The sequence below is a fragment of the Seriola aureovittata genome, chromosome 12, assembly GCF_021018895.1.
Source record: "Seriola aureovittata isolate HTS-2021-v1 ecotype China chromosome 12, ASM2101889v1, whole genome shotgun sequence".
NCBI classification, from domain to species: Eukaryota; Metazoa; Chordata; class Actinopteri; order Carangiformes; family Carangidae; genus Seriola; species Seriola aureovittata.
In genome coordinates this window covers 2,911,961-2,924,398 of record NC_079375.1, presented here as the reverse complement: position 1 = coordinate 2,924,398, position 12,438 = coordinate 2,911,961, and the positions used below count along the sequence as shown (strand labels likewise).

At 41.8% G+C, this 12,438-nt stretch overlaps 1 protein-coding gene across 2 annotated transcripts in view; it reads right to left on the bottom strand.

Annotated features, from left to right (window-relative positions):
- Positions 1-3,518: 3,518 nt before the first annotated feature.
- The window catches only part of adcy8 (adenylate cyclase 8 (brain)), a 90,171-nt gene continuing 81,251 nt past the window's right edge, over positions 3,519-12,438 (bottom strand). For both annotated transcript variants that reach the window (XM_056392321.1, XM_056392320.1), the window contains 4 exons: positions 10,395-10,541; positions 7,746-7,838; positions 7,128-7,242; positions 3,519-5,392 (listed from right to left, as the gene is read on the bottom strand). In XM_056392321.1, coding sequence (XP_056248296.1) covers positions 4,893-5,392; positions 7,128-7,242; positions 7,746-7,838; positions 10,395-10,541 — 855 coding nt within the window. In that variant the 3' untranslated portion in view covers positions 3,519-4,892. The remainder of the gene's footprint in view (positions 5,393-7,127; positions 7,243-7,745; positions 7,839-10,394; positions 10,542-12,438) is intronic.

Genomic DNA, 12,438 nt, shown 5'->3' with positions numbered 1-12,438 from the left:
TTTATTGTAAGTAGGTAAATTTACTGTCATGTCCCGACCAGTTTCCTGGTTTCCATCTTTTCAGGAAGTCTGAACAAATTGATTGATTCAACATTATTGAATTGTTGATCTTCTCAACCACAGTCGTTAAGTCCCTCATATGTGACCGGTCATGAAGAGGTCAGAGGTCACGGATCGATAACAACAGGTGGGATGAACTGTTCCTACAGCTTCAGAAACATCAACCAAATCTCTCTCTGCGCCTCTCAGGCTGAAGCCCTCCTCGGTGTCTGACTGGGTGTCTGCTGCCATCTGGTGGAGGTTTCCACACACTGCGTGAGGGTTGAGTTCTTACAGCACGTCTGCACAAACACAAACCCTCGACAGATTGATAGTGATGTCATGTTTTTTGTTTTTCTTTACTCATTGCCAGCTTGGCTTCTGTTTGTAATCACTGTAGAAGATTTCAGGCATCAGTTTCCTCCTTCAGAAGCTGCAGGAATGAAAATCAGAGATAATCCATCGCTGGAAACATTAGAACATTTTCTAGTTTTTTCTCATTATTATTCAAAACCTACAACATTACTGATGCCAGACCTGCTTGTCTGTCAGGGATTTTTTTGAGCACTTTTTGAGTTTAGACAAACATCAGCTGATCCTCTCTCTGCTTTCTCTGCAGTACTGTTGTCTGGATGCTGACATTTTCAATTTGTTGGTCAGTTTTAAAGTATCTCAAACTCAACACTCTATAGTCTGCATAAACTGAATGTGTCCTCCTCAAATTCGGATATCCTCGACAGATTGATGATAGAGAATTTTTTTTATCAGATTCCTCCTTCAGGTTCCACAACCTAAATAAATATAAGTAAACAAACACTCAAAATGTTGGAAATTTATATAAAAACATCTCCTGCCCCCATCTCTTCACTGGAGATAATTCACTGCTGTGATAACCGTTTCAACTGTTTGTTTTTGGGACGCTTGAGAAGTAATTTGTTTCACTCGAGCTTGATTAACGTGATGAGCAGTAAAACCTGCAGACTCTGCTCCTTTCTCAACGTAGATCAGATTGAAATTCCTCATTAGTTTAGAGTTCACAGATTCTCATATGAAACAAACTTGAGATCTAATAGTTGTACATCAAAACTGAAGACTTTACACCTTTTTAAAAAGCAGCTTCTGTTGCGACATCCACTCGGATGTCCTTGTATTCCTGTGACCACACCTGAGTGAACGAGTTGATTGAAAACAGCTTCTCTCTCTCACCACCTGTTGCTACCCGATTGAGTGTTTCTGACAGTGTTTGTGTGACTGAAACGTTCACTTTTCATTTATATTTTTGATGCCCTGACTCCTTTTTGGAATCTGAGGAGACATTTTTTCCTAATTTGCATAAATCTTTCTCAGTGTATTAGCTCTGTAACTCTGTAATCTCTGTAACGTGATAAAAACAGCTGTCAGGCAGCTTGTTAGTCGTCTCTCACACACCAAATATCCACCGGCTTTTCACACTGTTCTCCTTAGTTCAATTCAATAACAAAGGTAAAAGCTTTGAGGCATCTAATGTCTGATCAGTGGTTTGACATGTTAATACGATTAAGCTCATGGAAAATAGAAGAGTTGACCAACTTATTTACACTTTACAAACTAAATGAAACTAAATTACTGGTGGAATTGTATGTGAATTCAAACTCCTCAGTGAGAACAGTTATGCATCATGTCTGCAGCTGAACAGAACAGATGATCAGGTCTGATACAGATAATCAATCATCTGCTCGGTCAGTCAGAGTCCAGATGGTTTGGGATCATCCAGCAGGTGCCCGCTTTCATTTCTTCACGCTCGTCCGACGATGTGATTCATCAAAACCTTTTCAAGAAGAAGAAGAAGAAGACGACAGAGTTCTTCCTCCGCTTAAAGTTTTCATTTAATCTTTTCTGCATCAACGTGAAAATCAACAGCAGTGAACGCCTCAGCCTTCTCTGTTTGAAATAGTTTGTCTAAAAATGTAATAAAAATTTGGCCTTACTTACCACCCACTGCCATGATGCATCTCCCAGTAAATCAACCTCGGTAAATTTCAATCTCATTTCAATTTCTTATTTAACATCCATCTCAAAAAGCCCCAGAATAGTGAGAACTCTCCAGAACCTCAACAAAAAGAAACATTAGTCTAAGATGCATTTTTTTCATCAGGAGCTTTTTCTTTTAGCTGCTGTAAATTTCTAATTTATACCTGTAACAACGCATAATGTCAAAACCTGTCTCTCAACACTTTCTGACTGCTCTACCCTGTCTGCGACTCACAGCTTTAAGCCCATTGATTCTGACTGATGACGTGACTCTTTAAGAATTACACACAAATATATTATCACTTTTTTATTTTTTATTTTTTTTTAAAGGCTCAGACATTTTCTAAACCAGCTGGTTTCTGCATTTTTCAGTCAAACGTTACTCAAACAGGAGGAAATGGTGTATTTGTTGGGGACTATTTTCAGCAGCGGATTAATCCACATTTGGTGCTCTAGTGAGGATTTGGGGCAGCAGGACCAGTGTGTGTGGGACTGAGTGAAAATAAACTACAGTGTGTGTTCATGGAGATGAAGGAACGTGTCACCCAAAGAGTCGTAACTTAGCAACCGTAGAAAAACGCGTTTTTGCTGACTTCTAGTAGTTTAACTCGTCACCTCGCTGCAGTGATGTACAGGTGTGTTGCAGAGCGACACTGTTGGGTGATGTCGCCCAGTTGGCTGCTGTAAATACACCTGTAAGTGCCTTTATGTTCACCAACACCCATCTTTGCTGCTGCAACGACCCAACAGCTCCATCAGTAATTACCTACACCAAGGAGTTTGTGTTTTCACCCGTGTCTGTTGGTTTGTCAGCAGGATTACGCAGAAAGTACTGAACCGTTTTACACCGAACTTGGTGGAGGGATGGGGGATGAGCCAGTGACAAACCCATTTAACTTTGGGGCAGATCCGGATCATTTACTATGAATTTGCATTTTTTTCTCTGGAGTCTGGTGTATGTTGTTAGACATTGGTCTTGGTGGAAGTCTATGCCCCTCTAATTACTGATGTATTTGTCTTACATTATCATTTACAGCATCCTAATACTTGGAGTTTCATTTGTTGATTCCCACAGGCTTCTGGCTCCTGGTCCCAATTGTTTTATCACAAGTCCTGCAAATCATTTGAATCCTTTCCACTATCAAAATGAGACAAAATAAAGACAACCAGCTTATATAAAAAATTAGACCCCTTTTTATTGTGTTGTCATATATAAAAGAAATACAAAAAAGAAACATCGACACCGGGCGAGGGTCAGAGCGGGACAGGGTTTCTGGGTTTCGGGGGCGAGGATGAGTCGGTGGCCGGGCGACATAAAAAGGGGAAGTGGAAACGACAGGAGGAACGTCGGACAGTCCGAGGGCGAACAGACATCGAACAGATGAGGGTGGATCAAAACAGAACACGGCGGTCCCGTCCAGTCCCTCCCTCCCTCCCTCCCCCACCATCACCACCACCACCTCCTCCTGCTTCAGGAACAAAGTGGAGTTTCAGCTCTACAAACATTCATCGGAAGCGGAGCTGATTCACGAGGCAGAAGTAATCTCATTGGCTGAGTTAAACATCAGTGGGAGGAGCCAAGGGAACTTTTTTTCAAAGCAATTTTTGCAAGTCAAGTCATTCATTCTTACCTGATATTCATGATGTTGAAAGGTCAGCAGGCTAATTTACTAGCTTACCTAGAAAGCTCGCATTTGAACTTGTTAGCTCAGCGAAGCTAACCCACTGATTAACCTCATAATGTTCAGGTAGTAGCGTCCAACCCGTCTAAAATAAGTATGTAGCATGTTTTTTTTTCCCCCAGATATCCCACCTTCACTTAAAGGGGCCCTGTGGAGTTTTCTTGTAAACACAGTTTCTGTTTACATTCATTGTGTGTATCCTTGAGGTCTAATGAACTTGCTGTGTGCATTTCCTTTCTCATAAAACCAATTTTTCTTAAGTCTGACACCTGCATTCTTTACATCCATGGATATTATAACGGGCAGTCTTCCTTTTCCCTGCCTTTGCTGGTGCATCGCTGAGTTTTCTGGTGTGTTACCGCCACCTGAAGGTCAGTGGAATAGTGTGAAACGCTTGGCAGAAATGTGTATCACCAGACCAAACAAAACGGGAACCCACATGTGAAAACATTCCTCCATAATGCTGCTAGTGGACAAAAACTCCACAGGGTACCTTTAAAGCTGGAACATACTTCTCTGGTTTGCAGATAAAGTTTTCAGGCTGGGTTCTTGTGCTCACCTCATGACAGGAATTAAAACAACCAATCTGCTTGTTTAACACTCAGGGGTTGATTCACCAAATTTCCAATTTGCAACATGAGATCATTTCCTGACGTTCTAAGCGATACTCACAACCCATGTATGAGCAAGATACTCCAGATATACACAAGCCATAATTAGAGTTTAAAGAGATTTGTTGAAACTAGTAACGGATTCCATCGTGCGCCAACAAGTAGTGTTGAACGTATTCATCGCATTGGTGCCACTGTGAGTCGACACAAACTCCTTTAACCTCATCCAGACTCTTTCAGGTTCTGGTACAGAAAGTTGATGTCCCAATTACTGATCTTAGCTGCAAAGCTCTGATTGGTCAGTTGCTTTTCCAACTGAGAATACAGCACAACAGTTGGTGAATCTGCAGCGAGTCAGAGATCTGGAACCAGGTTACATTTTGGGTTGTTATGACTCCTGAAGAACTTTCTACTGTTACTGTATCCTCACATGACCACTGTTCTTTAGCTGCACCCTCTGAGGTCTAACTCAACCACTGGGATTATTTTTGCCTGAAGAGCGTCTCTGCCTCTGACAAATCTGCGTGGAACTTAAACTCCAGTCTGCTCTTCAGGACAGCTCAGTCTTATCAGCGGCTTCGACGTGATGCCCCCCTCCCACCTCGGAGCCACCGGGCGCTAACAACGTCCTCCGGTTGTAGTGGTGGTGGCCCTTCATGATGCCCGAGTTGTTGTTCTCGTTGAGGATCTGCTTTTGCTTCTGCCGGTTGAGAGACTGCACCAGGCCGAGCACCACGGCCGCCAGCGAGTACTGGCCGGTGATTTTGCGCGGCTGCAGGATGAGCGGGTTGGGCTGCACCCGGCCGAGCAAGAAGTGCGTTCGGATCTTGCCCTCCTGCTCGCTGATGCCCTTCACGTAGATCTCGCCGCGGTACTCGAAGGCAAAGCCGCGCTCCTTCAGGATCAGGTAGGTCTCCTCGGGCACCTGGATCTTGCCGCTCACGCCCGTGCTGTCCATCCGGCTCGCCAGGTTCACCGTCTTCCCCCATATGTCGTACTGCGGCTTCTTGGCACCGATCACACCCGCCACCACCGAGCCGTGAGCCATACCTTCCAAAGGCAAACAAGTGACTCGTTGTTACACAATGCCAACCTATTGCGTTAAAGAAGATACTTTTCTGGTTATAACACGAGGAACTGGTCTCTTGTTATAACCAGAAACTTCCATATGTCATTAAAATAAAAAAATAAAAACAATCTGGTCCCGCGATACATTTCCATTTCAACAGATTTAAAAAGACAACTTAATTCCTTCAGTTGCTCTTTGATTGACCTTTTTCACTGCAGATATTCTGACATGTCAAAGTCAAGAAGAAACAGGTGTAAAGAATAAAAACGGATGAAGGCTGAATTCCATTTCGTTGCTGTAGGTTCAGGTTCAGGGCCCTGTGATTTCCCTGCTGTGAAAAGGCCTGTCGACTGTCAGACCCTGAAGGTGACAGAGTCACTTTGATCACACTGTCCTTTTTATTTCTTATTTCTTGCAACTGAATTCATCACTTGTTCCTGAAGATAAACTTGTTCTTCATGTTAAGACGAGGAAAATCATTGGCACTGGTTGCCATAGTGACACAGGCTGGTACCGTTTGACTTGGGTACAGCAGATGTGGGATGCTTTTATGTACTCTGAAGGACTGAATGCATCTTTAGCTACAGTGCAGAAACTATCTGACATCAACACTGTGCCTGCATCTTCCATGTGACTGGGGAAACATGAAAACATGCTGCAAATCAATGTGAGTGGTTAAGTAAGGGTTAAATAGTTTGAACCACTACTTAACCATCAATAATTTTATAGAATTTTTTAAAGAACAATGCAAAACATTCTGTTTCTCAAACGTGAGGAAATGCTGATTTTCTCTGTTGTATCTAAGTCAATGGTTCCCAACCTTTTCCAACTCTTGGCCAACTTGAAAATCTCAAAATTGTTGGCGTTCCACGTTCAACCCCACAACAATAACGATAAAGACGACCGTTCAGGATCGAACCTGAAGCAGGTGAAACTCAGTTCACTCAGATCACTTGTTGATTCACCATCTGTCTCTCGACTCTTTCCTTTGTATTCTTCCTGTTTCTAACCAGGTATCTATGTTGCCAGGGATGTGATCTTTCAGTGTGTACCATGTGGTCCGGCTGCAACAACATAAGAGGTTCTATTCTGGGCTTATCACAGTGATGGGCTTTAATAAGAGAAAAAAAAACAATCAAAGGAGTTATTCAACATTTTGTATGTTTTTAACGATCATTTTGTTTTTCAAACATCAGTCATAGTTTTTTTTAATATATAATTAGATCTTTTCACCAATATTGTTCTGTTTTGCAAATGATTTGTCGGCCCACTTGCAATACCTTTGCGGCCCACCAGTGGGCCCCTGGCCATAGGTTGGGAACCACTGATCTAAATGTAAAGTGAAAATCTTTGGATTAAGATGAAACAAAAAATCTCAAAACGTCACTTTGAGCTTTGATTACGTATTCATCCTTAAGTCTTTCTAAGGTCAAAAAAGTTCCCAAAGAAAACTATGGATTGATCAGTAATGACAATAATCATTAGTTCCAGCCTTTAGAGAAACATCTGGCACCCTTCATCATAGGATTAAGAAAAAATTAAAGAATAAGATGGGGATAAAAATGAAGGAAAAACAGAAGAGATGAGGAGGAGGTGGAAGAAGACAAAAGAGTGGGACAAAAAGGGAAAAATAGGAGGAATAAAACATGTACATGATTAAAAGAAAACGGATTAAAGAAGAACGAATCAGTTCTCTGAAAGACAAAGAGCTCTTACCGATCCTCAGCTCAAAGTTGTTGAAGGAGTGTTTGTTGATCTCCTGGATGCTCTCGTTGAGGGCGATGGCAAAGTCGGCCAGCGCGCACAGGTGACCCCATTTATCTTCACATTGCTGTGGACGGCAGAGGACAGAGTCTGAGTCAGCTGAATGTCAGGACCGGCCGGACGGCAGCATGTGATTGAAGTAGAAAACTGCTGTTTCCTGCTACATGTTTCCAATGCTGATTCCAATGACATCTGGTAAAGAATGGTTTGTAATCTTCTGCTAACTCTTTCCTGTGCAAATCTTTCCCTGTTGTCTTATTTTGCAAAATGAATGATAGATTGTAAACAAGATAACCTCTGCTATTTAATAAATGTACTGTTAATGTGCAACATGTCTGCCTGGTGTTGGATGATAACCCACCAATCAATCAAATCCTTCACTGGCCGTAATACCTTAATAGACAAGCATAAATTACACCATTGAGATATTTAAAGAACCAAGAACTCAGATCTATTGAAAACAATGCAAATCTCCAGTTCTTGATGCTCCCACTCACCTGCTGCTGCATGCAGGTTAAAATCAATCAGCTGGACTGATGCCAGTGTTAACGACACCAGAGAGGACCTCACCTGTTTCTCAGGTGACAGACCGGACACGGCCATGTAGGTGCTGCCGATCGTCTTGATCTTCTCGATGTCCTGAAACCGTTCCTCACCCAGCAGCTGTGACAGTTGTTACACAGAGACACATTTTTAACATTGGTGACAGTTTATTTACTAAGAGTTTATTTTTCTAATCTCAAAAAAAAACTTTTCCTAAACATCATCAGTTGCCCACACCGATCAAGCTCGGTGATTCTGAAGACATCCAAAATGAAATGAGTCCAACTCTTGATCTGCGTTACATGCATGCTGCCGTCTGCTGCTCTGCTGAATCATCTTATACACTTAAAAAAGAAAATACGAATACAAATACATGGCATTTTGCAATTTCTTACTACTGACCAATATGACAGCAATAACTGAACCCATATTTAGTCTAAGAAAGCTCATACTGTAATGTTATTACAGTACGAACACATTGCTTTGGCAAAGTACAGTCCAGTTTGGAAGCATTTTACATTTGAATAAAAACACAACTAAAGCATTTCCAACCAAAAAAACTAAAATAAAAACCTTTAATCTCATTTCCCAAAAACGAACATGACTGCCCAACGTTTGAAAGTAAAATTATTTTACCTTTTAAGCAATTTCTTTCAAACCAATTAAAGCTCCATAAAGTCTAAATGTAGATGTCCATGTGTTGTTTGATTATAGATCAGGTTTAGCTTCTATATTAATACTGTGAAAGTATCAAAGCCTCAGTCCACAGAGAAATGCACACAGCCTGTATTCAGAAACTGAGCCTTAAAACCAGCCGTCAGGACTTCTGGAACTTTGTGATGTCACAACAAAGCAGTCACCGCTCTCAGCCACGTCCCAAGCCCCACCCACCTGGACCCACTATCTACCTTGTAGGATTTGGTTTAAAACACTGGAAAAGTGTAAAATATGGAGCCTTTAACATATTGATTCATAAGCATCCGAACACTTTTATTTCCACCTTCTTAACTCGAAAGCACAAATGTCAGTTGATGATACTTTCTTCCTTCAACTTCCTGCCTCCAACCACCAGTGCAACATAAATAGAAAACTAATTGTATAGCAGCACTTAACATGAGCGCCGACGTAGCTGTAAGAAATGTCTACTGAAACGGCATCAAGAGAAAAGAGACGTGACTGAAACAATAAGAACCTTGTTCCAACGCCTCCACTATTCTGAGCTGCAGCAGCCGACTGTAAAACAAACCAGACCTTCCAAAACACAACTCTCTCTTCTGCTCCATGCGCTTACATGCAATTAACTGCTCGACTAATTGTCTCCTAAAAGGTGTGATTCGGATCTCATTGTGTGCTGCTGATATGACGATCCACTCTGCCGTCGAGCTCCCAGAGAAAAGAGGAGTGTTGGTGTTTGAGGGTGAGTGAGGAGTGTGGCCTGAGGCTGCACAGAGCTCAGCTGGTGTCTGTCTGTCTGTCTGTCTCGGCCCTTATATTTAGAGACTGACATTTTCTGTCAGAGACTCGGCTCAGTTCGGAGCCTCGATCAGGAACCACAAGTTCCTCTAGACTTCAGTCTGTTCCCAGGGAACCGAGATGTGCCACAGTTTCTCAAAAACTTCAGCTGGATTGCTAAGTTACACTGAGCCTGAGGCAGAGAGAACTTCTCACAGTGTTTTTCATCTTTATTTCTACATTGTAAGTTTCTGTTGAATAAATCTGATAAATACAGGGCGGGATGTTTTCCAGAAAAGTGAATCCTGAATTTAAAGATATCCTGACTTTACACTTCAAGCCTGACTTAAATTAGTCAGAAGTGTCTAATCTAGATTTCTCAGATAAATTGGAGATAAATCTTAACTCGGCGCAAAGCGCAACATAAGTGTCTGTGCTAGTTTCAGACTGAGCAGCGCTCGCTTTGTTTAAATATTATAATGTTGTGCTCATCTGAGCGCCAATGGGCGTGTTGGTCTTAAAATGAGGTGTGGTCAGGAGCGTTGTTGGCACATTGATATCTTGAGACAGAGGAAAACGATTGACCAACAAGAAACTGGTCTTGAGTCAGTGGCAAGATTTTTTCTCCTATTACAATGGCAAAAGTTACATGGACATGATGAACAAAAATGTACTTGTGTGTTGCGCTTTACTCCGTGCGCTTTAGAGCCCAAAGTGTGTGTGGTTCATGGTTTTAGTAGATGCTAGGAAAGTGAGTTTCCTAAACCTCCTTTAAACCTCAGTCATGAGGATTTTCTGTTTCAGTTTGCTTTGAGCTCCTTTTATGGCACTAGAAAATCTCTGAGAAATATTTCTCATACAGAAAGAAAGACATTCAAACTGTGGCAAAGCTTAAAAATAATCCAGTAAGTCGTAAGGGAAATCAATACTGGAGGAAAGCTCAAGTCTGGATTTATCGCTGTCGTCTACTTTATAAAGAAAATGTCCAAAACATTTAGTATCTGTGATGTTTATTCCCTGTGGTGGTTCTTCTCCATCTGACATAAACACCTTGTGACAACCTGCAGACGTGGGCTCTTCTCTGCCTTTGTATTAATCAGCTCTGAAGTGTTCTGGGGAATGAGGTGGATCTTTTAATCAAAAATGGAGGATGTTGACGTCCCCTGCATGTTTAAAAGTTGGCCTGAAGTAGAAGTGGGTGGACTTCAAAGTCCGCAGTCTCACCTCGTCAAAGTCGGCAATAATTTCGTTCAGGAGCCTCAGGCACTCGACTCCCTGGTTGTTCATCTCGGTCTGGGAGTAGAAGTCGGCGAAGCCCGGGATGGAGGCGAACATCACGCCCACGGCGTCGTAGGACTGTGAGTACAGCTCCTGTGGGGACGGACATCAGACAACCAAAACTTATTGTCATGTTTTCCTTGATGAAAATGAAAAATATGTTCAACCGTCACTTCTATTTTGTTCCTGTACAATTTATATGACGTTAAAGTCGTCGAGTTCTTTGGTCTTTGTAGTGTTAATGTTCAGATGAGGAAGTCATCTGTGAAATATGATTTAAAGGTCCCATATTGTATAAAGGTAGATGTCCATGTCCATGTCCCTTTTTACAAAATGGGACCTTCAAATCCTTGCTGGTCTCTCTGCACATCACTTTGTATTGTTCATTAATTAGTTCGATTTCAACTTGGACAAATAAATAAGCCTCAAACTTAAAGGCTTTAGGATAAATCATTGCCTCCTCACTGGTTGGTACTGAATGTTGCACCTGCACTACACTGTCTCCTCCACTGGGGGGCAATATTGACCCGTGGCCAAGCAGCGCAGCGGGTCTGCTGACATGAAGCGGCATGTCCCCACATACTAATGCCACATGCAGTACTTAATCATGTCGTTATGGAAATATTTTAATAATAGGCTGGTAAACATCACGTCCAGTCAGAGTTCAACGTTTTCCACTTAATAATTCAGGGAACGTCAGACCTCTCTCTCTCTCTCTGCATTCTGCTCAGCGTTTTACTGTAATTACACACTTATGGAAAAAAAAGCCTCTGACTTTATTGTGACATCCTCGCTGACATTATACACACTCTTAATGAGCTCAGTCAAATGTCAAAGCTTCAAAGTGAAAGTTGTTCAAAGTCAAACTAATTTAATTCCCCGGTTCCTCCGTGCATCTGTTCAGGAGCACGTCAGTCAGTGTTGCGGGGTTTCATCCTGCAGGTTAAGTCTCTTAAACTCACCTCAGGAACATTACTGTACACTAGATAGACAGGTGGATACAGGTGGGTGCGAAATGAAAGTAAAACCCAACATTAAGTGTGTTAGAGCCACCACAAGCCAACGGAACCGCTTCAATGCTCCTTATCGTGGATTCTCCGAGTCTAAATGTCAGGTTGAGATGTGGTGACAGTGAAGGCCGCAGCTTATGATTCGCTTTGTTTTTAAACTCAATGAACCCTTGTGACCTAATTGTAAAATATGATTTAGAGTTCACATGGTTCTACTCGAGCTTCTCTGGGCTGAACATGTGCACAGAGGTTGTTCACGTTGCTGTTTTTAATTGTATGTACAACGTGTAACTTTTACATATTTATTGACTGTTGATGGTGTTCTGAGTGATCCGATAAAAATATATCAGATTACAGGTAAATACTAAAAACACCTGCTAAATTGGATGGTGGGTTCCGGTGGGCGGGGCTTGGGGCATGGCTGAAATCGGCGACTGCTTTGTTGTGACATCACAAAGTTCCAGAAGTCCTGACGGCTGGTTTTAAGGCTCACTTTCTGAATACAGGCTGTGTGCATTTCTCAGTGGACTGAGGCTTTGATACTTTCACAGTATTAATACAGAACCTAGACCTGCTTTATGATGAAACTACACACATCTGGACATCTACCTTTATACAAGATGGACCTTTAGATTTTAAATATTAAAGATCTGATCTGACTGATGCTCAGGATCAGAATGAGAATTGAGGAAGTTAAAGTCAGATTGCTGCACCCCTAAAATCGTACAGTGCAATTCTACAAGACTTGTTTAATGCCTGTGAAAACAAGTCAAGTATAACTCAACATAAGCCTCATCTTAATCATTTAAATCTGAAACAATGACTTGTCACAAAACACAGGGGGAGCAGGAAACTGAAGCCGAGAACTCAGGATCTAAAACGCTTCTTGAGCAAAGCAATGAAACCTTTGCTGCGAACTGTCATAAATAAAAAAAAATACCTGAAAATGAGGGTGTTGATATAAATGACACTCAGCTCTC